Genomic DNA, 27,802 nt, shown 5'->3' on the forward strand with positions numbered 1-27,802 from the left:
AATTTGATATTGAAGTTTTATAAGGACTTTGAACCGTCCTCAAACCCTTTTTTTTTCCTTCTCCTTTCTTTGAGGGGTTGAGAGTTGGGGTGATATTAAAAGCACTCTCTCCAAGTGAGAGTTAATTTCTAATGACGTAAGGTATTTATCTTTGATTCATATCATTTGATACTCTTACATGTATATAATCTTGAAAATATGTTTTGAAGTCCAATCCAGTTGCCTAATTATAAATCTATATATAACCACGGTCCGACATGTTGCCTAGTGTCGCCATGTTGGTGCCAAGCGACATTGGTGACATGTCGCCCAACTTTGGGTGAGTATTATTCCATTGGCTGCATTGGTGGCACATGAAAAATTCAAGAAAGGCCTTATCTTTCCTCCATTTATTAATATCAGAAAGTAACTCTGCAAGTTGCAGACTGCAACATGGTAAGTTTCACTACAAGGCTTGACTTTCACATTTACTTTACTATGAAACCGACAACCATAAAAACCTAAAAAATATTTCATTAATTCTGAGATTTATTTGACTGACCTTCAGTTAACCGCCCTGCTTCTCACAATTCCACTACCAGGAAACGCGAGACGGAAAAGTTGGAGAAGAAATGAAACGCCGCAATTGAGACGGAGAAGATGGATTAGGTCACCGGAAGACGAGGAAGATGATGAAGGGGGATCGCCTTGGCAAGGACAGGAGCAAGGTTTGGAAGCTTTGGTCAAAGATAGTCTTGGTCATCGGAGACGGGGAGGATAATGAAGGGGATCGCATATAACCCAATATCCCAAGGTTTGGAGCTTAAATCCAAATATAATTGATTATTGTTATTCTACCTTATAGGGTGAAGGACGATTTTGTCTATACCCAACTCATGTCATTAATGCTTGAGAACCTAAAGATAGCCCTTGCAATCAGACTGGGCCATGCATATAACCCAATATCCCATTTCCTTAAATCCACTTATAATTAATTATTATTATTATTCTACCTTAGGGTGAAGGACGATTTTATCTATAATCTATACCCAACTCGTGTCATTAATGCTTGAGAACCTAAAAATGATAGGCACCTTACAGGTCGGACTGGGCTTGAGGTAGCATTAAAAAGCCCAATTCAGAATTCTGTAATTCTGTTGGGCAGTCACAAAACTGATTGGGCCCATGAGGTGCAGTAACTCAGTTTTAATCCCCACCGGCATTTAACAATGGAGAGTGAAAAAATGTGACCGGACACTCTTATCGGGTTGGTTTGAGTTTTGATTTGTAGACATTGAAAAAGACTGAAACCGTTCATTTGGAATTGGGTCTGTATCCACGGTGGAAAAAAAAAATTTCAATCCACATTGTTTGATTCGTGTCTCTAGTCTAAAAATAAAAATCTTTGTTTTTCTAGCAAATAAAATAAAATATTTAAATTTTTATATTTTTTAAATTTTAAATTGAACAAGTGTCATGAATCTAATATTGTAAATTGATAAATTTATCTTCATGTGGGTAAAGTTCGATTCAAATTCATTTAGAATGAAAAACAAAATAAAGCTACCAATTCTCCCCAAAAAAAAAAAACACCCAAACATTTCTTTACAAAATAAATAAATTAAATGCCTCTTTAATTAAGGTTCCCCTTGGAAATGTATTCACCATGTTATAAAGTTTAATGATAATTAGAAGAGATAATATATCAAAAGCAATGAAATAAATTAAGATAAGATGAATTGCTCTCTTCATTGAGTAATGTGCATTATATATTTATGGTAAAAATAAAGACATATATGATATGAAAATATTATAATTTAAAAAAAAATACAATATATATATATATATATCTATATATAAATATATCATATATATATATATATATACATATATATATTAAAATGATTATTGTACATAAAAATGTCCTTGGCTGGTATTTTGAATAGAATTTGCATAGAATGAAAATGTAGATTTCTATAATGCACGTTGAGGTACTAAGATCTTTAGTTAGAAGCTATACATTTTGGTATTATCTCTTTGGGGTGATGGATATCATCATATTATTCATAAAACTGCCACTTGGATGTCCATGAATAGGCAATGTACATCGTTAAAACTTTGCTATGAAAAAACACCTTATAAGAATTTTAGTGAAGGAAAAAAAGTATGCATTTCTATTAGATTTTTAAATTAAAATCTATATTAAGTTTCAAAATAAGTTTTTGCATTTCTTTTATTTAATTGTTTTGTTATTGTGTGGGACCCATGAGGTAAGGGTGATAATGAGGCACCATGAGTAAATGAGGTCCTTCATGACCTTAGTTATGAGGTTCTTCATGACATTGATCATAAGTCTTAAAGGTCTTGATCAGAGGTGGGCTTACTTGAATGGTGGAATTTACTCAAATTCTGACTATTGACCTTCAATTTTATATTCAACTTCATGACCATTTATGGTCATTATCATGAGTGGAGTTAAAAGTTTTTGAATGAATTAAATCCAATTCAACTAAAAGAAGTGAATATAAAAGTTACTTTTCCACCAAGTAGTGGGGATGTTATGTCAATGTGGTTTATTCACATTAGTGGAGGAGGGATAATCCCTTTGATTATCCCTTTTGTGAGGAGGTGAGTCATTGTGATTCAATGACCCAATTCATTGTCTTGAGAATCTCAAGGGGTGTAAGGTGTGGTTTGGGTTTATAAAAACCCAACTCTTCATTGCATATAATGTGTAATAGAGACACTCCTTACACTCACATTGTTTTACAAAGTTCATTTATTTATTTGAATTGTCTAAGTGTTGTACTCTAACTTTAGCTCATTGAAATGGACTAGAATAACTATCTTATATTCTAGTTGGAGGTTGCTTTATCTTGGAGGTGGTGGTGCGAAGAACCCTTGGTAGTAGGGTGTATCAATTACCATAAAGACAACACTCAATGTGTGACTCAACCTCATTGATCGGTGGTTTGTTCGATTGCAACATCAAGTTATCCGAATTGGCTAAGGATTTTCATTTTTCAATTGTATTGCAATTTCATTTTTAAGTTTTGTAGAATTTGTAATACAATTACCCCAATAATTTCTAAATTATACGTATTGCTAGATGATACATTGTTAAACACCTTATTGGAATAACCCAATAGAAAAAATAATGCAACATGTATTTTACTCTTCCTAATAACAACATTTACTTCAAAAATAAATAACATAATTCATAATATCTCATTCTCAATTGGAATCAAATAGCTATTACCCAAAAAAAGTTAAATTATATAGCGACTACTGGAACTATTTAATATTATATCTTAAATACTAAACTCTCAAAAATTGATGTTGATAACGATTTGATAAAAGGATCTACAAGATTATTTATTTTTTATTCTTCTTCTTTTTCTTTGAGGGGATAAGTTGTGGGGTGAGATTAAAATCACCCTTTGAGTCTGCATCCTGTTACCAATTCTTAAAAAATAAAAAAACACGAATACAAAAACTACCCACGACTTCCCCTTTGATTCATGATTCCTAATGTAAAGATGGAAGCAATCTTTTTTTTCCTTCAAATTGCTTCAATATAGGAATCAAGAAGATATCAAGTTATTTCTATGATTTTCAAGATGTGGTTTCCGGTTAAAAAAGTGAATTCTAGTACTTTGGATTGGAATTGTTCAAACTTAAATCAACTCATTAACAAATTTCATTGAGATCTAATATTGTGGATTAAAAATTTGCTCTCAATGTGAGTAAAGCTTGGATCTGGACTCATTTGGAACAAAAACAAAATAAAGTTACCACGATTTTGAACAATACTCTAAACAAAAAAAATACGGGAGGATTTCCCCAACACTTGTTTCTGTGAATGAATTTCTTTTTCTGTGTTTGGCCAAAAAAAAAAAAAAAAAAGGGTTCCTCTTGGCAATGTGGACACCATATATATTTTATATTGTGGTCCATAACTCCAAATCTTGCTCATTTGCGTTTTCCTATAATAAAAAAAATATCATTTTAATTAAATACTTAATCAAATATCTGGATTCATGAATTCGAGATTTATGCCCGTTTGGTTGTAAAAATCCATAGATTCATGAAATCTAGAGATTCATCATTTTACCCTAAAAACGTTAAACTGCAAGTTTATGGTTATGGGTTGAAATCACCCTTACTATAAAAACACTAAATATTTGTGTATTCACAAAAATCACGTTGACTAAATAGTTTTTCGAGATGAATCCACAAATTTAGGTTAATCAAACAGTTAATTTAATAAATCTTGACTCCATAGACTTGAAATTTCTAGCTATTTGAAGTCTTTAGACTCATATAACCAAACATGCCCTTAATGGAAACTACTACAATTAATAATTGTATCATTTTTTTTTTTAAATTCAGAAAATTAACTATACAAGCAGTAGGTTTAGAAAGATTCAAAAGTCACTGATTGATAATTGGTCAAACAAGTAGTAACTCTATCGAAATGATCAACCATGACAATTAATCAACTATTCCATTAGACATTCATTAAAATACAATTGAAAGAGTATATAACAAAAGAGTTCTTAAGTTATAGAACATCTTGTTGGGATTAAAATAAAGAAAATTTACTCATCTTCCTAGTCAAGTTCCACAATACTGTTATTTGCGTTTGGTTAAGGGTTTATATTACAAAATTTCATAGTTTTACAAGATAATCGGCATTGAACTTTCTGAGGCTTTCCAGGAAAACTACAAAAACCATTAACAAAAATAAAAACAAATTAAATCACATGATGACTAACAGAGAAATACTTTATATGACTTATATTATATATATATATATATATATATATATATATATATATATATATATATATATATATATATATATATATATACATAAATATATACTTTATATATATTTCTTTGTCTACTTAATAAAGGGTTTTGTAGAGGTCATGCATAACCCTCTTCTATTTTGCTTGATGGATAAAGAATATTTCCAAATGTAAAGGAAGTGCAAAAGTGATGCATCATGCTGTATCTTTGCTGAGTTAAATTTTGATTTAGTATTTAGTGCAAGTCCAGTTCTTACAATAAATAAACAAAACAAATTAAAATCAATCAAGGTAAAGGAGAGAGAACATTTTTGTTGTCAAAGTGGAAAAAAATGTGAAAGAAATTTACAGATAACAAGAAACCTTTTTTTTTTTATTCATTTAAAAATTTGTTTCCGTTTTTTATTTTTTTTGTTTTTCATGGTCATATAATACTAAGCAATTGAGTATTTAAGCATAATATCTACACTTATAATAGAGTTTATAGTGCTCGTGCAAGTGCAGGAACGTGGTTTTGGTATAACAATGTATGTTACAATTCTAAATGTTGAAATTAATGACTACATCATTATTATTATGTGTTCCCAAAAAAATTATCTCTCCCAAATTGTTTTTCCCAAGATTTGTATAAAGATTTCATCTCACATCAAAATTATATAATTCTTATTCATTTATATTTGAATGACAAATTTTTGATTGCACTGATCCACATAAACTAAAGCAAACGGTTGAAATTTAAAATTAATCCCATTAATCACTAAAGGTGGTTGGCTCAAGTACATATTTCTAATACAAAGTGGTGGGTTAATGGTAGGCCAATCAACAAAAGAATCAAAGTATATCCTTATTCCATTATTGACCATTTTAGATTATAATTTAAGAATAAAGTGGTATGCACGTATATTCATAACTTTTTCTTTAGTCTATTTAAAATTTTAATCACATAGGTTATAAAATAATAAAATTATAAAAACTGCCCAAGTCATGACTCATCGCTGATGCATCATAGGTTAAGAAATCGTCGAGTTCTACTTAGGTGCTACACAAAACCATGTAATTTATTGTTTAAGATCAAAACTTGTGATCGAAAAGAAATCTCGACCTCTTGTTTTAATAGTCAAAATTTACAAAAAAAAATCACTTATGAGAAATGAAGTAAAACGAATTTTGTCTTGACAAGTTTTAATCTGAACCTTTGAGTGCATTGTGCTGCATTAGCAACGAAGGAATTTAGAAAATAGTCTTTTGTTGGTTTGATTGAAAGATAAATAAAAAATCAAACAAGTCAAAGTTACTTAGATCCAAAAATTACTTATTTTAATTAAATAAAAATATTAAATATTATTTTGGTAAAAGAAAAAAATTAAAATATTTAATGACTCCGTTTTAATTAGTTAAAATGGTTTACCACCGCCTTTTTACTTTGATTATTTGATTCCATAATTCCTCTTTTTATATCTAGCTTCTACTGGTCTCATTCTTTTCTTCATTGTTCTCCCTTATCTTTTATGACTTCTTCCATGTAGTTTTATCTTCAAATTTCGTTGCAGGTAAAGCAAGAAAGAATGAATCATCGCTCGGAGTAGTTCGCCCAATCAATTAATCTGGGTTTCTGTATGTAACCTCCTCATAGATTTCTGATTTGTCAGTGTGTATCTGTTGTGTTTCAGCTTCGTTAACAACAAATCGAGCTGGGTTTTTCTCTTATATATGCATCTGGGCGTGGTCGTTTCGGAAGGTAATTTGGGTTTTTCGTATCTTGTTTTTGCTGAGAAATTGGGTGGATTGCTTCCCTTTGAAGAACGGTTCTTATTATTTGGGAAATATAGGTGTTGATTAGAGGATAATGTGTATACTGTGCGTCGTACAGAAGTGGTCTCGGCGGGTTGCGACCATGCTTCCTTGGTTAGTGCTCCCACTTATAGGTCTATGGTCGCTATCTCAGTTGTTTCCTCCTGGTTTTAGATTTGAGGTTACTTCTCCTCGGGTGGCTTGTGTTTTGGTTCTTGTGTTTACCGTCTTCTGGTATGAAATATTGATGCCTCAGCTATCAGCTTGGCGGATGCGTAGGAGGGCTAGACTTAGAGAGAGGCAGATGTTTGAAGCATTAGAAATGCAGAAGCTTCGGAAAACGGCTACCCGTAGATGCCGGAACTGTTTGAACCCTTACAGGGATCAGAACCCTGGTGGGGGAAAATTTATGTGTTCTTATTGTGGTCATGTCTCCAAAAGACCTGTTCTTGATTTGCCTGGAACGGGGCTTACTAACTCTGGTATCATAGGAGATTTAGTTGGTAAGAGTGGGAAGATGTGGAATGGGAAGGTTTGGTCGGAAAATGGTTGGAGTTGTAGTTCAGATTGGTTAGAGAATGGCAACTGGGGTGGTGGGTCTTTCTCAGGGAATGTAAATTATTGGGACAAAAGAGGAGCTGGGTTTTTCAGTGGCGATGATCAATGTTTGGCTGAGAAGTCTTATTCTGGTTTCGTAATGCTCATCTGCAACCTGTTGGGTTCCTTCTTTTTCATCATAAGGTGGCTTTGGAGAAAGCTTTCTAAGAGGGGAGACCCTTCACTGGATGGAGAGGACAAAGGGGTTTTGCCTAAGAAAGGTGACAATGGAGGAAATTTTAATGAGAGTAGAGGAGATAAGGCTCGTAGGAAGGCTGAAGAGAAGAAACAAGCTAAGATAGAGAAGGAGCTTTTAGAGGAAGAAGAAAGGAAACAGAGGGAAGAGGTTGCAAGGTTAGTGGAGGAACGTAGGAGACAGAGAGATGAGAAGATGCAGGCAGAAAAAGTGCACAGCAAAGGATCAACTATTGACAGGGAAAAGGATAGTAAGAAAGAATCTGAGAGGAAGCGTCAGGAAAGGAGAAAAGAGAGAGATAAAGGTTCTAGTAAGAGCAATTCTGATGGAGAGGAGTTGGAAAAGAGAGCTGCAAAGGAAAGTGAAAAGAAGCAGGAGTTGGACAAGAGGACTGAGACAAAAAATACTTATGAAAGCATCAGAACCCAGAGCTTGGATACGGGGCATGGTTCAAGGGTTGCCAACACTAACAATTTTAGTAAGGGAGGTGCTGGTGGTAGATACCTAGACCGTGTGAAGGGTTCATTTCTTTCTTCTTCTAAAGGCTTTGGTGGATCTGGTTTCTTTGGCAACGGTGGTCATGCTGCTGTTATTGTTGCTCCAAAAAACAACTCTAATGGATCTGTGGATCATATCCAAGCCACCAGTAATAAAAGAGAGGTGCACTTGAATGAACATGTATCTGGTAAAATAAATTTCAATGGAGATGATAAGGTCACTGATATGAGTTTCCATCGTCCGGTGAGCCATTTTCGATGTACCTTTTCCACTTTTCTTTTTTATTTCTTTTGTTTTTGCGTTGCCATTTATTATCTCATTAGGCTACAAGAAAATAGTTTGGAAAGATTACACAGGTTGAACTCTTTAAACAAGAATATATATTGAACCCAGTGTGCATCATCATCATCATCATCTGAGAACTGGTCCATCTGAAGTCTGAATAGCTAAGTTGGAGTGAAGCTATCTTTTGATTGTTATAAGTGATTTACCTGAATTTTAGAAAGAAGAGATGTAGTTACTCTTTTCTTACCTGAAATTCTGCATCAAATTGTTCCACCTCGTTACCTTTCATGTCCTACATTATTTTGGAGGTTGAGATTATGATTGGTGGGCCATAAATATATGAGTGTGGGATGCTTAGTTTGTCAGCTACATTGAATTTAGGTTCATCATTGAAGATAACAGGCTTTTGCCTACATCAATGTTTTTTAGTTTCATATTGAATCATATTTTGCTTTTGTTATTGGCTACTATTTATGATCGATTATTGTTTACCAGGTGGTTTCAGAGCCAAAGCCAAGGGCAACCCCAAAAAAGTCATGGCAGCAATTATTTGCTCGCCCATCAGCGGTTCCTCCATCATCCATTGTGAATACAATAAGCAGTCCATACAATAAGCCTGAAGCAGATTTTCGAAGTTCATATTTCTTTGGTCAAGCACCAATACTTCATCCTTCAGATAACCCAATTCATTTTGGGTTATCATCGCCTTTCAATCTTTCTCCATACCCAAGTTGTTCAATGAGTAGTGGTTCTGTTTCTTCGGTAATTGACCGCAATTTTTCTCATGTTGGAGAGCTGACACATGAGTGTGTGCCAGATGAGCCAGAGCTTTTTGAAGACCCGTCTTATGTCCCTGATCCCGTTTCCTTACTTGGGCCTGTTTCGGAGTCACTTGACATTTTTCCATTGGACCAGGGAAGTGGATTTGTTGCAGCTACTGGATCAGAAAGGCCTCGATCATTGCCAAATGCATCTGTTACAGCCGAAATTAACAGGCCATCTCCAATTGAGTCACCCGTATCACGTGTACGGGTTGCTGAAGAAAGACAGAACACCTCTAACCAGTTCCCGTATGCTCCAAAGGCACATGATCTGCATGCTTCACCTACAGATGTATCAAGTAATATGAATGAACAGGGGACATGGCAGATGTGGGGCACATCTCCACTTATACAGGATGGGCTTGGTTTGGTAGGTGGGCCAGCCAGCTGGCTTTTACCATTGGGCCAGAACAAGTCAAACCAGGAAGATGCTATGTTTCCTTCGTCTCATAAGACTATGGTGTCATCAGTTGCAACACATGATGTTGTCTTTCCTGGTGGTTACTCGCTGCCAAGAGTTCATCTTGGTAGCTATCAGGATTGTGAGAGGTTTAATCCTCCAGGTCCTGGATTGAACAGTAGTGGTGTATGGTTGCCAAAAGCTGTCTGCGAGTCATTGCCATCTGATGGTGAAAGCTACATCCCTCTGCATAACACTCACGATGATGTTTCTCGAAATGAAATGGCATATTGTAGTCCAAGCAAATTTGAAACCAGTCTGCCTTTTGAACCAGTTACAGCCTGTTGTTGGTCCAAGTGAGTACCAATTTATTCTTCTCTTCTGATTACAATCTGTTTTCTTGCATTGAAGCGCCGCCAACAACCCCCCCCTTTCTTTTTAGTGGTTGAGAGTTTGGAACATGATGGGATATCTTTATACTTATACAAAGATGCTTGTATAATCTGTTGTTGGTCCAAGTGAGTACCAATTTATTCTTCTCTTCTGATTACAATCTGTTTTCTTGCATTGAAGTGCTGCCAACAACGCCCCCCTTTCTTTTTAGTGGTTGAGAGTTTGGAACATGATGGGATATCTTTGTACTTATACAAAGATGCTTGTATCCCCCAAATGGTGTCCCCCCCCCCCCCCCCTTGGGGGGTTGGACAGTAGAATTACCCATAGGTGACACTTTATGCTAAGACAAGTATTTGTGAACTGGGATGATAGATTTGGTAAAAATAATGGCCTTGATTAAACCATATGGTGGAGCTTGGAGTTGCAATTTCTGAGTGATTACCGGGATATCTAAGACATAAGAAGTTGATTGGTTGGATGCTTGATAAAATCCAATCTTAATGTGTCTAGTTTGAAGATTGGTTTTAAACATATCCAGGTTTGGTCCAGAAGTTACCTGCGAAAAAAGTTTGGTGTATCTATTTGTTTGGGCTTTCTGAAATGCTCCCCTTCCCCCAGAAGAAAAAGAAAAAATTAGCGGGTTTTTTTTTTGGGGGGGGGGGGGAGGGAATCTGGACCAACGATTTAAAGGTTGGTACAGGAACAAGAGTTTAGACATCCCTTTAGATATGAGGAATAGTAATTCACGGTGGATTATCCAGCTAGAATGGAGTGGAATGGGAATAAATGCATTATACATTGGGCCCGCCTTCACAAGTTAGAGAGGATTTTGGCTTTATTCTTATTCTGTGCTATTTTTCTTGTGATTGTATGGAGGTATCTCTTACCTTTTTTAATTTAATTTTAAAAGATTGTTTAATAAATTCAACTGGTATTCATTCAAAAAGAAGAGATTGCTATGAATGGACTTTCCTGGGCAACACTGGTCTGGATTAGTTTAACGTGCTCTAATCTGTACGAGGAACCATGTTTGCTAGATTATACAAACAATATCAGTATACATGTGTCCTGATAGACAGGGCATTGGCTGTGGTTGGGATTGTATAATCCATGAAACCAGCATGTATACTATGATGCAGACTACGGGAATTGAAAGAGCAAGCAGGGGCTGTAAATCTTATTGGGATTGTGAAAACCAAAATAGATGCCTTTGGGATAAAAAACTATCCTGGTGTGACCCACCACATTTAAGTCACAAGGCTTTGCTGAGTTCACCATTCCAATCCTGATCATGACTTCATGTTGAGGTTTTGACTCCTATCTAATATTGCTATGAGTAGATTTTGATGGGAAAACTGGTCAAAAAAGGCAAAATACTGGATGCAGGCCATCTAGTGGTTATAAAGTTGAGCATTTCTGTAAAGAATCTAAAGATGTCTTTACTCCCTGTGGATGACAATGGTCCCACAGATGCCTCTGGTTTACCACTGTGACGAACCTGCTTGGAGATTTCTGCTGCCGTGAGTTGAAATGTGGCATCATCATCTCATGATGGTGTTTCACCATATTGGTACTGCTTTTTGCCATTACCAGGTGGTTTTTTGTCCTTCAATCATTGTCTGAGATTTCGTGTAGGCTGAGAACCTGTTCCAAATCCTTCATTTGAATGTTGCGAAGCATCACTGGTGGAGGGTAATGGTCTCCTCATAAGCAGCCACCATCCTGTTGTTTGTGACTGAAGAAAACAACGAATAAATATTTTCTTTAAGACTTCTAAAGACTAGACTAGATATCATTAAAAGAAACTCTAATCTCGTATTTGACTTGGTACTTCACTGTGTTGGCTTATATAACTTGCCTATTATAAACTAATCCCAATACACTGGCCTCAAGTCCCATATGACCCAATGGGGACTTGAAATTGTTTATGAACCTTGGTTGAGCTGGGTGTGGCTGCATCATACTATGAGTCTTCCCCCACCCCCTCAACAAGTGAAGCAGAATTGATTTTGTCACCTCTCCCTTCATTTTAGGTTGGTTGAAGGTTCTTTCTAGTTCTGGAGTAGAATCTGCACATATATAAACACTTGCTTCGGTTTGTGATGCATATTTGTCACTGGAATAGGATTTTTTTATTAGCAATAAGTCTGGGGTTGGGTTATATGCATGTTTGCCTTTAGTACTTTTTATGATGTCAGGAGATGATTTTGTCTGAGAACTTTTGACTTAGGTCAGTGAGACACAATCAGTCTTTATTTATAATAATAGGAGTGCATAAAAAGAAAGATATTCCTGATGTGGCATTATTACAAATAATATACTAGTGACAAATCTATCCTTCAAGATTTGATCTTCTGCTTAATGAAGTGCCTGTCAATCGCCACATGCTTGGTCCTATCATGCTGAATTGGATTATAGGCTACGCTGATTGCTGACTTGTTGTATGAAACTACTGTATGGGTGCTTTTGAATCCGTACTCAAGTCTTAAAGTAAACCTTTCGACCATGACACTTCACAAATACCCTGTGCCATTGCTCTAAATTCTGGTTCGGCATTGGACCTAGCAACAATTGCTTTTTTCTTACTCCTCCAAGTTAATCAGTTTCATCCCACATAGGTGCAGTACCCTGAGGTAGATTTCCTATCATCTGGGCATTCTGCGCAATATGCATCTGTGTAGGCCTCAGTGTTCAACTATCCATGAGGAGAAATGAAAATTCCTTTTCTTGGTGTTGCCTTTAGATATCTTAGGATTATGTTCAGCATCTAGATATGTGGAATAAGGATCATGCATCCATCAACTCACCAGGTTAACAACAAAAGTGATGTTTGGTCTAGTGTGAGACAGATAAGTTAGTTCCAAACTAGTCTTTGATGACTGGTCTTGTCTATGGGTTCCCCTTCTTTGGCTTTTAAGTTGGAGTTAGGCTCAATAGGAGTTTCAATTGGCTTGCACCCTAACATCCCTGTCTTTGTTAACAGATCCAGAGTATATTTCCTTAGGGAGAGAAATACCATCAGCTGAATATGCTAGGTGCCCAAAAAATACCAGGTCTTTCCATGTCTTTGATTTCAAATTCAGCCCCCAAGAATGCCTTGAGAGCCGAAATCTCTGCTGCACTGCTGCACAACTTCGTCCACATATACCAGTAGTACTGTTATGTGAGTGTCTTCTTAACAAACAAGGCATGATCAACATTGCTCTATTTATAATCGATGGACACCATGGCTATGTGGAATCTTCCAAACTATGCTTTTGGGGACTGTTTCAACCCATAAAGGGCACGTTTAAGTTTGCCTACCTTCCCATGAGATTCAGTGGAAGTATACCCTGGTGATACATCCATAGACATTTCTTGAATTTCCCCTTGAAGGAAGGCATTCTTCACATCTAGTTGCTGAAGATTCTATTCCTGATTCATTGCACATGAAAGCACCACTTGTACTTTGTTCATTTTTGCAACTGGAGCAAAGGTCCTCCTGGCTACCAGCCTAGCTTTATATTTTTCCACAGTACCATTAACGTTGTGGTTGATCACAAACACCAATTTATAACCAATAGTCCTCTTTTGTGTAGGAAAAGTCATGCGATCCCCTTTTTGGTTTTTTCCAAGGCTTTGATCTCTTTATTCCTAACTTCTTTCCAATGTGAATTAGTTAATGCTTCTTGACAGGAGTTAGGAATGGAAGCAGAGGACAAGGAAGAATCAAAGCTTTGAAATATTGGGGAAAGTGATTGATATGAGACAAAGTTAAAAATAGAATGCTTAGTACATGCTTGTATTTGTTTCCTTTGCGCAATTCGTAAGTCTAATAATGGATCAGAAGGGACAGGAATGGACTTACTAGAATTAGTGTCTGCAGGACTAGCAAGTGGAGCTTCCAATTGGCTAGGGACTGTAGTAGGCATTTTCTGGGCAGCTTTTTGGTGATAAGTTTTTAGAGGAGACTGCAATGTGAGTTATAGCCCTCCCAGCATATCACTCCCCCCTCGCCCATTATTGTCTTGAGCTGCTGAGCATCGGTTGTTCTTGTCCAGTCAGTCCATCCTTGATGTAAGCAAGCCTACCCCCCCTTTCCCAAATCAGTAAATTGGGCCCAAGAACCAAGCCCATTGGCACACCAAGTGGGTTGGCCGAACCTTACTGGGGTAATTTGTTTTTTTCCCACACTTCTTTAGGACACTAAAGTAGTCCAGTAATTTTCTTTATATTTTTGTGAGTTCATATCTGCTTTTCTTTTTTCCATTGAGTTAGTATTGAGAGTCCTAGTTAGAGATGGAGTCGAGTCCCAATTGGATTCAATTTTTGAGTGAGATTCTTTTTAGATAATTACTTATTAATTTTGCAAGTTGTTTTTTTTAAGATTCCTTCTTAGTGGTTGTTTATTCATTGAGTTATAAAGGGGATCCTAGTCTATAAAGGATTCCCTAGTTTAGTCGAAACCTTGTTATGTCCAAGTATTTTCCCTCCAATTGTAGGCTATTTAAAGCCCCCACCTCCTTGTAAATGGCTCGGTTGAAGATAAATAAAATTGAAGACTGAGAGTTGTGGGAAGCATAGACCATGACGCAGGTTGAGAGTTTAAGTCAGTTTCTGCATAATTCCTCCATTGTCTTCAAGTCAGTGACAGCCTTCTTCAACCCCTCTCAAGCCAATGGCTCTCGTAAAACCAGTAAGTCCATCCCAGTCCCCTCCCCAACTCCAAATCCCCTTCCCTACCCATCGCAAACCCCTCCTCCCTTCTCTGAACCTTGTACAGCAAGCCCCCACCGCTTCTCATTCTCTCCCACTCGCAGGCCTCCCCCACCCCTCCTAAACCTTGCTGCAACCCCTCCCCAGCCCCTTCTCTCTCTTCCACCTTCTTTTCCCCCTTTTCTTGAATCTTACGGCAGCATTAGAAGAAGAAAGAAAGAAATTCAGAAAGAAAAGAAAATGAACAAAGAAAGAATGAAAAGAAAAGAAAGAGAGAAGAAAGATAGATCAAGAAAGGAGAGAAATATTCAATATTCTTGCAAGAATTCCAGAAACCCAATCAAGATTAGTCAAGAACCCTATAACAGCCCCATATCTTCATCCATTCTGTTGAAGTATGTGTAAATTTGGTAGTTTTACTGTTCACGTGAACAGTATTATGCTATTGTTTTTATTATATTTTCTATTTTTAATGTGGGAATCTTGCTACATAAGTTTTAGGAGTTTTTAGAAAGCATAGTTTCTATTTTGGTGGTAGTTTCTATTTTAAGAACTTTCTATTTTAGGAGTTAGGAAGTTACTAAAGCTGTAATATTTTGTTTCCTTTTTCTAGAGGACAATTACTTGTCTCTCAAGTTGTATTAGATTCATTAGAAGCTATAAATAAAAGGGCTCTGTGATTTTAGACTCTTAAGCAAGAATTACAGGCCTCTTCTACTTGTTCTTCATCTCTCTTCTCTTCTTCTTCTTCTTCTCTCTTTTCTTTGTTCAAGTTCAGCTGCTGTTTTGATTTATTTAATTCTTGTTTTCTAACATGGCATCAGAGCAAGTTTAATCAACCTAGGGACTGTTTTCTCTCTCTTGGCTGCCCAGTTTTTTTTCCTTTTTCTTATCTAAGGTAGCCCCAACCTTCGCTGCAATAATTGTGCATGGTTGTCTTTCTTCTTTAACTTTTGAAGCACCAAGTATCTATGTATTAATACTACAAAAAGGCCCTAAGCTTTCTGGGGATATGTCTACTTATTTGATTCAACTGAGGCTGCTACTACCCTTTTTTTGTGTGCAAATCTGAAGTTCAATCTGCACTATACTGATGTCTTGGGATTCCTCTTGATTCTTGCAAAGATATGCCCATAATTCGGATTGCAAGACCTAAGTATTGTTTTCCATTGTTTGTGCTATAAGTTTAGTTGCAAGTCGTATACTAGTACCCCTGTTTCATTGAATTTCTCTCTTCTGAAAAATTCTGCTGCTACCTTCTTGCTTTACTACTTCTTCCGTTGTTTAGTTCAGAATCAAGTTTAGCCTTCTTTTTATCTAATACTTCTACAAAGACCTAGAGGACTATTTTTCCTTCATATCGAGATCTGTTAGAGTTTCAAATCTAGCAGAAGTTTGCTGCTATGGTCCAAGATCTGATATTATCTGCTACTGTAGCAACTGTTATTGCACTTCTTCCAAGTGGATTGCTGCAACGACTACTGCAATTTTGAGATTCCAAGCTGGTTCAATATATTTTTTTTCCTGATCTAATTTGCTCTTGCCTAAGGGTTAGCGGTGGTCCAGAATTTTTTTTCCCCCTTGGTGCACAAGACTTTGTCCAGTGAGACGATTTTCTGCTGCTTGATCAACTTTATTGGTGAATAATATACTATTCTGCTGCTGCTAATTTTTTTTTACCTACTCATACTTCTTGGCTGCTTCACTAGTCATCATTAATTGTCCGTGTAATGCTACACGTGAGGGGGAGAATGGTACTATATCTACTCAAGATGAGCTAATGGATATTATTTGTGAAGATCTTTGTCCTCAACTTATGGCATTCTACAACAATATCATTACCTATATTTATCTATATTGTCTTTTGCCTTGCCTACTTGGTCCGCAGTATCCCATATTGTCTTTTACCTTACCTATTTGATCCGTAGTAACCATACTGTATTTTACCTACCTACTTGGTCCGTAATAACCCATACTACCTTACCTACTTGGTCCGCAGTAACCCATACTGTCTTCTACCTTACCTACTTGGTCCGCAGTAACCCATACTGTCTTTTACCTTACCTACTTGGTTCGCGGTAACCTATACTGTCTTTTACTCTACCTTACTTGGTTCACAGTAACTCATACTGTCCTTTACCTACCTACTTGGTCCGTAGTATCCCATACTACGTTACCAACTTGGTCCACAGTAATCAATATTGTCTTTTACCTACCCATACTTTACCTGTTACTTGCCTTCTTGTGAAGCATTTATATGGACATTGGAGTTGTAATTTTGAAGATTTAGTGTGGATATTTCTCCCTGCTATCGGCATTACGTGGATAATGCCTTTTGCCTACCTACTACTTGCGTTCTTGTGAAGCATTTATATGGACTTTGGAGTTACAATTTTGAAGATTTAGTGTGGATATTTCTCCCTACTACCGGCATTATATGGATAGTGTCTTTGATCCTGCTATACTTGTGGACTTTGTTCGTCTTCAACATTGTCGATTGTTCTAAATATTGGATGGTTCTATTGCAATGAAGAATTAAAGTTTTTTTTTAAGTCGGTGTTGATTATCTCCTGGGTGAAGTTTTCTCAGTGTTTATCGACATCTGCCATTGCTACACGATTCAAAATTGGTGCTACTTTTCAAGTTTATTCTTATTGTGCAAGCTGAAGTTTTCTTTGTGTACACTCCAGCTTGAGGAGTGTTGAAGTTTATGTAAATTTGGTAGTTTTACTTTTCACGTGAACAGTATTATGCTATTGTTTTTATTATATTTTCTATTTTTAATGTGGGAATCTTACTGCATAAGTTTTAGGAGTTTTTAGAAAGCATAGTTTCTATTTTGGTGGTAGTTTCTATTTTAGGAGTTAGGAAGTTACTAAAGCTGTAATATTTTGTTTCCTTTTTCTAGAGGACAATTACTTGTCTCTCAAGTTGTATTAGATTCATTAGAAGCTATAAATAAAAGGGCTCTGTGATTCTAGACTCTTAAGCTAGAATCACAGGCCTCTTCTACTTGTTCTTCATCTCTCTTCTCTTCTTCTTCTTCTTCTCTCTTTTCTTTGTTCAAGTTCAGCTGCTGTTTTGATTATTTAATTCTTGTTTTCTAACACATTCTTCCCTAAGCCTCCCTAGACCTAACTGCATGCCTCCCTTCCCATCCTAGGGTGAATTTAGAAATTCAGAAAATAAAGAAAAACAAAAGAAATAAAGAAAGAAAAGAAAAGAAAAGAAAAGAAAGAAAAGAGAGAAGAAAGATAGATAAAGAAAGGAGAGAAAGATACAAGGTTCTTGCAAGAATTCAAAGAACCCAATCAAAGATTAGTCAAGAACCCCATATCTTCATCCATTCTTCCCTAAGCCTCCCTAGATCTAACTGCATGCCTCCTTTCCATCCTAGGGTGAATGTGTTTAACCCAAAGACGAAATTCTTCCCAAAACCAATCATGTATTTGATTTTGTTAAAATCCTAATTTTCCAAAAAGCCCTTCCTTTCTTTAAAACCCAACCCTTTTAGATTTTGTTAACTAGACCTTCACCTAATCTTTTATCAATACCCTAATCAACCGAAAGTCTATCCCATCTTACTGATTGTCAAAACTCTAATTTTCCCTAAACCTTCCGATATTAATTCTTCGTTTGTTGGTTCACAAGGAGAGGATCCTAGAGTAACCTTAATTTTAGGGATTTAATTTCACATTTCAGAACCCTAAAATTTAGGTTACATCACTCCTCCAAATGTGCATCATCAACAGGAATTTTAGAAGGAATTTCCAAGGGGAAAATAAGAATTGAAACCTCTTCACTGGGCTCTCCCCCCCTAAAGAGGTGTTGGGGAAAAATAGTGAATATTTTCCTGAAAAACAACATCCATGGTGAAACAACTTGCAGGGAGGTGGATGATAACACTTGTACCCTTTTTGGGGTGGCATAGTAGCCAAGAAATATATTTGTTTCTAATTCTGTTCCCTTTATCTGCCAATTCCACTAGATGGGATCAACATTGGCTGATCCTTCTGCCTTCTTTCTCTTGAACTTCATCCCCTGTTCAATCTAGGGCATTGTTGTAAAAGCATCCGCCTAGGCGGCAATGCGGTTTTTAAGCCGCCTAGTTTTGAACCGCTTAATTGACGGTCTGTTCTTTTGCTGCTTTTTCACCTAGGTGCTACCGCTTTGTCGCCTTGTGCCTTATTGCCGCCTAGATGCTAAAGTAGCCTCTTTTTTACATTTTGTACATATTATTTTTTTCTTAAATTTTTTAATCATAATTTATTCTACAAAGCCATATATAAATTTAAATGGTTTAGTCATTTCGGAATTGAACTACGAGGCCCAGAGTGCCTGTCTGCAATAGAATGTGAAGCATGAGAGAATCAATGAATCATTAAATAGACAATGACTTGGAAATCGGAATAATGAGATTTATTAATTTATCATGTTGGCCCTATTTGGTAAAAAAAGTGGAAAAAATGAATACATCAATTCTGATGAGATGAAGTTATGTTTGTGTTCGTTTTTTGGATAATTTTTCATAATTGTGATTCTTGAATGCTTTTTTTTTTTTTTGGATGAATGTGATTGTTGAATGTTTGTTTAGCTTATTATAAGAAGTAGCTGTATTGAAAAGTAGTTTAAAAGTAGTTGTATTAAAAAAATTTGTGACACAACCGCTTTGGTCACCTTATTGCCGCCTAGGCGCTGCTTTGTCGCCTAATTGCCTAGGCGGAGCCCCAATTGCTTTGGTCCCCTTGCCGCCTTGACAACCATGATCTAGGGTTACCTGATATAACTAAAGTCGGCAAGAGGCACTTCATATTTTGGGCAAAAAACCACCCCCAGCCCATGCGACACCTAGAGCTGGCTGAATGCCCTAAGGGGTATTTTGGTCATTTTCCAGCCCTCCTTGGGGTCAAAGTGGTGTAGTTGGCTTCCCCATGCTGTTAGGACTTAAAATCTGCTTTTATTTTCTTAGCTGAGTTGGTTGTGGGAATTCTGGTGTAATTAGGAGTATTTGTTGGAATCTAATTTCAAACAGAATTCCTTATTAAAGTTGATCTCTTATTTTGCAAGTTGTATTTGTTTAGGAACTTTTACTTAAGAGTCCTTTTCTAGTTTAGACAGTTAAGTGTAGCTGTACTAGGGAATTCAGATCCAAATTGGGTTCCCTAAGTTGAGTCCTAATAGGTTTCCTAAGTTGATTCCAAGTTGGTTTTCTTTATAGAGTCCTAATGTTTTTTCCTTCAATGTATTAAGGCTATAAATAACCACTCATACCTTGTAAACAATTCAAATTGGATTAATAAAATTTGCAAAGAAATGAAGGAGAATTGAAGTGGCGCATTCCAAGAAGGATCCCAACAGCCAAGTGTTTGATTCTGCAGTTGTGCTTCATATTCTTCTACTTCTAAAGCCTGTGGCATCCTCGTGACGGCACCTACAGCAGCCTAGAGTGAACCAGTCCACTCTCCAACAAGTAGAATCCCCTACTCCATACTCAACCCAATTCCCCCTTCTTCCCCCTTGCAGGCCTCCGTCCCTCTCTTCCTTTCTTATGGCAGCAGCACCCCATCCCCTCCATTAGACCCTAAACCCTCCACTCCCTTCCCTCTGTTAACCTCCGTAGGATCACACCTCTCTCCTCTCTTTTTTCCTTCTTCTAAAACTCAACACAGCCCTGTCCATTTAGTTGCAGGAGTTTCCTGTACTTCAGCTTCTTCCCTTGGAAACCCTAAACCCTAATTTCACATAACAACTCATACCTCCCTAACCTCTCAAACCAAACCCTGAAGCCTTTTAGGATTACCTTCCTGTACAGCTTCTCTGCCTCCCCTCTAAACCCTAACCCTGTCCAACTCCTTAGGAGTCCTAAATCAACTAGGTACTTATTTCTAAACCCTAATCTCTTAGGATCAATTCTGAAATTTCAGAACTGCCAAATCAGAATTTGATTCATTAACTTCTTCCCCTTGGCTGAACCCTAAACTAATCCTAAATCCCTCCTTTCAATATCCAGGTTTGGAAGACAATCCGGCCCTAGCCACAGGGTTTTCAGATATTTTTGGTGTGATTTAGCTACTGTTCATTGAGATTCAGACTTGGGCAGCAAGTAGCTGATCCCTAATTGACCTATTCTAAGCAAAGAGTAAAGTTTGGTTGCTGTCCTTGAATTCCGTACCTGAACAGCGGGGTTACAAGCCTTAATTTGCTGCTGTCCTTCGAGATTTTGACCCAAATACTGACGTATCAAGCCCTAGATTACCTGTTGCTTTCTTAGAAAAAGATCCTTCTACTGGCCCTGTATTCCAGGGTTACATCAACAATTTTCTTTCAAAGTTTGAGCAAAGCCTGTACCTGTGAGTGTTCCTGTTGATCCGAATTTCAGGTCAATTGGATCATTAGATTTTCTTCTTCACCCTGTTCCTGTTTTGAAGAGAAAAAAAGGGGGGGGGGGGGCAGGGGAGGCTTATCAAGTCTGCAGCATATGTACCACCTAAGGGTTGGCTCAATTGGCAATGACCAATACCTTTTTGTGAAGTGGTCAGGGTTCGATCCTCCCTGGTGGTATATGCAATAATCCCCCCTCCCGAGTAAATTAATCTAGAGCACCCCTTTTAAATTGAAAGAAAGTCTGCAGCATAAGTATCCACTGAGTAGTCTAGGAGTTTTGAAATAAATTTCTTTAGTGGTCAATCTGCTGGGCTGAATCATTGAAACAAGGATCCAATGACGGGTTTAGGAACGGGAAGTTGCGCTCAGAAGATGGTAGAAAGATGATGGCTTCACTGGGCAGGAATAGAGGGTAATGGAATTAGAAAGTAGGCAGTGAATCTTGCTTGGTAGCATAAAGAAAACTGGAAAACATCAAGTGAAAGTAACCTCATGGCCGTCCTGCAAATAGAGAACGGGATCCAATATCCAACACGAGCTTCTTTCTCCAAAGATTGAACACTGAAGGACAACTTAAACAAAAGCTGATGTGACCAAAGACCCTCCCCTTGGCCGAAACCCTGGTGTGGGCCACATGGCCTCCTAGGGACGGCCAAACACCTCTAGGGGCAATTTGGTCATTTTCCAGCCCTAATTAATAGATTATTTTATTTCCAGAATTTTTGTTTTATTTTACGAGTCCGATTCTATTTTGAGGTCGTAGTTTGAGTTCTAGTGACATGAGGAGTCTATCTTTTGAGTAAGACTCTTTATGGATAATTAGGTCAGTTATTTTAAGTTAAGCTCTTTTATTTGTGGCTGTTATTTAATTGTAAGGGCATCCTAACTTATAAAGGAATCCCTAGTTAAGTTAATTTCTAATTGCTAGTTGAGTCCGAGTAAGTTTCCTAGTTTAGAGTCAAATTCTTTTTTTCTTGATGTAAAGATTGAGGAATTTTCTATAAATAAGCCATTCCCTTCATTGTAAAGGCAGTTTGCATTGAATAAAGATTGAGGAATTTTTGTGGGAAACAAGTCATGGTTCTCTTGGGAGGGCCATGGCGGATTCATAGCTTCGTGTCTTCAATTGCAGCAACCTTCTTCAAGATTCAACATCTTTCATCCAATAGCAGCCCCCTTCCCCTTCGTCCCACATCCATCGCTACCCTCCCCCAACTCTCCCCTTGTTGTGCTACCCCTAGGATCCCATCCCCTCCCTTCACAGCCCCTAGGTTCCCCTTCCTAAGCCCTCTCCCACCCTTGTGATCCCTCTAGACCCCTTCCCCACCTCCCCCAAACCCTGTGGCACCCCCCCAACCCCTCTCTTTTTCTCTTGGCTCCCTTTGTCTCCCTCTTTCTGACTTGCAGCAACCAAAAAACAGAAAAAAAGAAAAGAGAAGAATGAAAATAAAGAAAAGAAAGAAGAGGAAGAAAGAAAAGAAGAAAAGAAGAAAAGAGAGAATTGAAGAAAGATTGCCCAAGATCCATTCCCGAGACCCTAGAACTTTCTTTATCTTTTGTTTCATCCAGGAATCATCCCCACAATCTTCGTAAACCTTACCAATGAATCCAAGTTATTTCCATTCCTCTTTCCATCAATCCTAGGATAACTTTAGTCTCATATGATCATCCTATGGGAATTTGGTAAAATGCTAACTTTTCCCTAACAACCCATAGACCTTTCCATCAGTATATCTTGTTACCTTAGAACAACCTATTAGAATTTAGGAAAATATTTGCTGGGAGATTCTGGGCTAACCCCTAAACTAGAGGGAATTGTTTCAATAAATCCTAGCCCTGGAGTTGGGTTACATCAGAAGCAAAACTGTATGGCAGCAGTAGGGGGAGTAAAAGGTGTGGCCTGTTCTTGCCCCTCTGGGATGCTTTTCTAGATTGCCATAACAAGAATGCATGGTTTCTAAAATTAGAAGGCCTCAGAAATAGAAATTTCTTACCTGGAACCCCCTACTTCGGTTTCAGGACACTGTCAGTTTCTAAAACTGATGTGAGTTACTAATTCTTAGCCAGAAATCTACTAATTATGTAAGTAGAAACTAAATGCCTACATGAAAATGTTTAAAATAAAATTTTCTTGCTAGACTGATGACCCAATAAGAAGGCTAAAACTGTGGTTATAAAAATCATGGATGCTGCTGTTGCAGCCCAAACTCATGCCTTCTTCCTTGAATGTATCCTCAGATATGCACCAGTAGAAAGGAAAATTTGCTGTCTCTAAAGCAACCTGTGATGTTCTGAGCACACAGAGCTTAAGATAAAATCATCTACCATATTAGTTTGGCCTTTACACCCGTAATGATATGGTTTCATCAATAGATAATTAGCCTACTTTTGATTTAACTGGAGATATTTTATAGGAATGACCCTAAAAGAGATATTTTATAGGAATGACCCTAAAAGGAAAAGGAAATTTATTGGCTGGAAAATTAGAAACCCCCATTCTTGTTTGAATTGCAATTCAAAAGTTGGAAGAATACTTCCACACTATATTTCTGAATGTCTTTGAAGGAAAATGGTTCTATAGTTGTTTTGTATTTGTTGGAACATTTCATAATTGGGTCTTGTTGTTGCCATATTTTGGGCATTAATGAGCTTTGGTTCATGTGCAACTAAATACTGGAAAATTGTGCCTCCATTACAAGGTATTTAACTTGGTGGAATCTTGGTTAAAGTCTTATCATGCCAATTCAAATTTTAAACCAAACTTGTGTATATAGGTTAATTCAGGACTGGGACTGTTATGATTTTAATGAATTGTCAATGGATGCTGTGCAGTCAATGGTACCATTGCTTTTTGCTAGGACCACTGTTAGACATGGTGTTTTGGCGTAGGAATCATGAATCTTTTTTTCTCTTAGGCAATATGTAATTAATTTTAGTGTTCTCCATCGGGAACTTTGTTTCTTTGATGCCCTCCCCCTGAATCCTACTCATTTTCACCCTGCCTTCTTTGAGCAATGTCATTATAAATATGTTGTTTGCTGACATACTGAAAGTATATATTGTTCAACTTTATCTGATTCTGATCTTGATCCTGATCCTGATCCATATTTCTCTTTATATTTTGTGGTCTTGCAGCAATGATTGGGATGCAACTGGTTCAAGGGAAAAACATTGGTAACTCAGTTCCTCCACAGCCCGAGATTGGCTTATGTTCCAGATCAGATGTACAGTCTCCTTGGTCATTTAACTAAAAAATGAAGAGAAACAGTAATTAAAAAGAACTGAGGCATTAACATTGGGGATCACGTTTTTTGTGGCCGGGCACTACTCTCTGGAACTCTGGATTGCTATTCAGTCGTTTGACATGGCAACTCAGGTGGGACTGAGTTCTCTTTTGACAGGTAGATCTCAGGACTCCATGCTCACATGTAATTTTTATTTCAAATGGAGTTTGGCCATGCGGCAAAGTAAAGCATTGAAAATCTGATTACAGATGGGTATGCCAAATGCAGGAAAGTTGTGATCTAATTTTAGTCTGAAATTTGATTGTGGCATTTCTAATCATTCTTTGAATATTCAACGATTAGAATTGGCACATCAGCTTTCACAGTGGGGAAAATACATAATTTTTCATGGATATAACATAATCCGTTGTCAGCTACAGATTGCTACTTGAGGTGAAACTGATGAGCCCCGGATCAGTTTCATTGCAGAGGGAAAAGAATGCTTTCTGGTTGCTAGGTATCTGTGAAAGTCATCACCTTTTCTCATGCAGAAGTTAATTTTTTTAGGCATTTGGTGGTTCTTCCTTTCCCCAGAGAAGGCCAGCGACAAATCTTAGACTGCTTCTTTTTATATTTCCATCTAGAAATCTCAAAAATAGTCTTGAATTGAACATTACAATATTGATCAGAAAAGAGTATAACTTAGAAGCCTCTTCTACCATCCATAATCAAAGTGGCAGGCATGTATGATGATCAGGCCATGGCGAGAACCTTATCATTCTTCTCAGTGATAATCTTTTAATTGGCTAGATGCTTCAAAAGAGACCCTCTGGTGTTATTATATAAGCTTGTGAACATGCTTTGCAACATCATCTATAATTTCATGTTAAAATCTTTCCTTCCCCAAATCTTCAGGCTCCAATGATTCTTAAAGAACTTCCACAGGTTTTTCATGAAAATGTTCTAAATTAGACAAATTCTGTACAGCAACCACCGTAAGAATCACAAACCTGAGTTCTATATACGTGCAGAGATTGCCAACAAGTGAAAAATAGAAAAACCCTTCAGTAGTTTCAAAAGTAATCCAAATCAAACATCTAATTGAGTGTGTACTTAAGGGTGGAGCTGGGCTGGTTTGGTCTTCTTTAAGGTCCTTGCTGCTTGGCTTCTCTTCTGAACAATGAATTAAAGGAAAGAAAAGGAAAGAACAAAATAAGTCAAATTATATTGGTGGGTGGTCTGTGGTTGGATAAAAAAGTGAAGCATGTGAAAGGTGTGCACTCAAAAAAAAAAAAGGTGTGCACTCAAATATTAAGACAGACACTCACCAAGCACTACATAGTGGGAAAGGTTAGAATTTGACTCCACAGGACGGCTGTAGTTGTTTTCTTTCTCCTTAAATTTCTTGTCGTTAGGTTTGCATTGAATTTATAAGGTGATGAGAAAAGAGACAAGGTGAATGGAGAATAATACATTAACTTTTTAATGTCTTGGGTTTTGGGTTTTTTATCCGCCAGCACTGTGGCTTATCTTTTAACTTTTTCCTGGTTGAATGAAAGCAAACTTATATTAAACTCTCTAGGGTCCTAGGGGCCCTCCGCTCTATAAACCCTCATAGGCCCGAACGCCATTAACACTAGAGGTACTTAGCAGATACAATCTCGGATTCGCTCTCACTGACCGATACGTTACCGATCTTTAAGCCGGAAGGAAATGGATTGTCGTGTGTTAGAAGCGGATGAGGTCCTTTCCTAGAGGTATAGAGAAATGGGTTTGCCTACTGTGAGTTAGAAAGCAAGGAATCAAGGACCTCAGGATGGTAGCAAGATAGCAGTTGGATTCACAGATGAACAGCAATAGAAGGTTAGATATTGATGACCATAATTGGCATAATTGGCTCTCTCTGCTGCTTCCCAATGTTCAAGTGAATACTGATTTGGCATTAGATCGAAAAGGATTGAAAAGGATCGATAGAGAGGAGCTGGTTTAGTGATCAAAACTCTGAACAGATCCCTATTTTAGCGAGCTTGGAACCTATTTCTTGCTCCACGATTCTTGAAGGAGAGGTGATGGCATAAGGATGGATATGTTTCATGCTATTGGAGACTGCCATAGCATTTGGAGGTTGAATCAGATAATCAACAGCTGATCAGAATTATCAATGGGGAGGTGGAGAGTCCCTTCCAATGTCTTCCGATCATTCAAAATATTTTTTAAATCCTTGAACTTAGGAGTTCGAAGTAATCGTCCAATATACTTTCCTCCTAGAACTCCCGGCTGTATTAGCCCTCAATTCCTCAACCATCTCCCTCAGCTTCAAATTCTTCTCTTCCTCTTCATTCAGGAGGGTCTTGGCGCTATCCAAATCCTTAGTGGCTTTCCCAAGTTTCTCCTCAAGAGACCCGACTTTTCCCTTATATTTCCCCCCAGCTCTTAGAAAGATCGGCCTTCTCTTTCTTCAGAGAAACAATACGTTCCCGGGCCACATCGAGTTCCTTTTTGACCTGAGAGGAACTGTGGTCGACTTGTCCGACGAAGTTTCTTAGAAAGCTTCAACTCCTTCGACTGGCACGGAGCCCGATTCAATGCCTTGGCAAAACAATGGGCTGCCCCAGCCAAATACCTAAGGGAACAAAAAACGTTAGTCAAGATCACCAAGTAAGAAGAGGATACAAAGGTTGAGAAATTACCTGTAACCATCCGAGAAGAACTCCTCATCCCGGGCGTCCTTCATGTACTCCCGATTGGTCGGAAGAGTAGCTCCCTCGACCCATCGTTGAGCAATACCCGGGTTAGCAAAGACCGAGTCTCTGTTTGTCAAATCCCACCGAGGGACAAAGACACTGGAGGATCCGATGCGTGAGTCGGGCTCATGGATCCTCACCCTCTTGGTCGGGGCTGCTAGAATTAGGTCCCCAACCGGCTCTACACCTCCCTCGGGGGAGACAAAGGGGGTTTTCCTTTTGGGGCTCTTTGCAGCCCCACACGCGGTCGCATGAGTTTGAGCAATGGTGGCAGAAGACTTAGCCGCAACAGCAAGGGTAGACGGGGGCTTCGGCTTCAAAGGCGGCTTTTGGGCTCGAGCAAGAGACATAGCCCCGCTTGCCGCAAGCCAAGAGATTAGCATGGGGACATCTTGGGCCACTGCATGACAAAGAAAGTTGATCAAGTCAGAAAACAGAAGACAAGAAAAAAATTCAATTAGAATGAGGGCTCACTCGAGGAAAAACCCCACTACTGAAGGACAGACTCATACTCCATGGAATAACCATGGACAATGAACTTATCCCCTTCAACAAGATTAATCCTTTCAACTATATCCTCTTCCTTGGGATCTAGACCGAACAGAGCATTTGATAGGTCAATTTCTTTCTTTGTGCTCTCCTGGAAATCAGTAAGAAAGGGCTCGGGAGACGGGGGACGAAAAAAAAATAAAATTCCCTCCACTTTTTAGTTGTGAACGGGAGAGTATCTTTCTCAATCAAGTTCCCTTGAAAATCAAGGGAAGAAGACGACCTCTTGGCCAGATAAAACCTACCTCGCTGGGTATGGGGATGCAGTAGCACAAAAAAAGTATGGAGTAACCTAAAGGTAGGGACGACAAGGTTTAAAGTATCTCACGATACCATGCGATACTAGCCGATACGTATCCATATTTGACCCAACCGACGATCTCTCGTCGTCTCTCCATTGAATTACACTAAAATCATTAGTCGGCGTCA

At 37.8% G+C, this 27,802-nt stretch overlaps 1 protein-coding gene across 2 annotated transcripts; it reads left to right on the forward strand.

Annotated features, from left to right (window-relative positions):
- The first annotated feature begins 6,267 nt into the window (after positions 1 to 6,267).
- LOC149008082 (uncharacterized) lies at positions 6,268 to 25,314 on the forward strand. 2 transcript variants are annotated; one of them, XR_016174945.1, is made up of 4 exons: positions 6,268 to 8,118; positions 8,656 to 9,737; positions 23,992 to 24,257; positions 24,559 to 25,314. XR_016174945.1 is itself a non-coding variant. In XM_089164587.1 (3 exons), the coding sequence occupies exons 1-3, from the start codon at positions 6,640 to 6,642 to the stop codon at positions 24,032 to 24,034; spliced, it is 2,604 nt and encodes an 867-aa protein (XP_089020713.1). In that variant the 5' UTR covers positions 6,268 to 6,639; the 3' UTR covers positions 24,035 to 24,511. The 2 variants fall into 2 exon arrangements, 1 of the variants encoding a protein (XP_089020713.1); XM_089164587.1 differs by lacking the exon at positions 24,559 to 25,314 and having other exon boundaries at positions 23,992 to 24,511.
- Positions 25,315 to 27,802: the final 2,488 nt, after the last annotated feature.

Source organism: Hakea prostrata, chromosome 8, assembly GCF_041222555.1.
Source record: "Hakea prostrata isolate BN-2017 chromosome 8, UWA_Hpros_2, whole genome shotgun sequence".
In the NCBI taxonomy this organism is placed as follows: Eukaryota; Viridiplantae; Streptophyta; class Magnoliopsida; order Proteales; family Proteaceae; genus Hakea; species Hakea prostrata.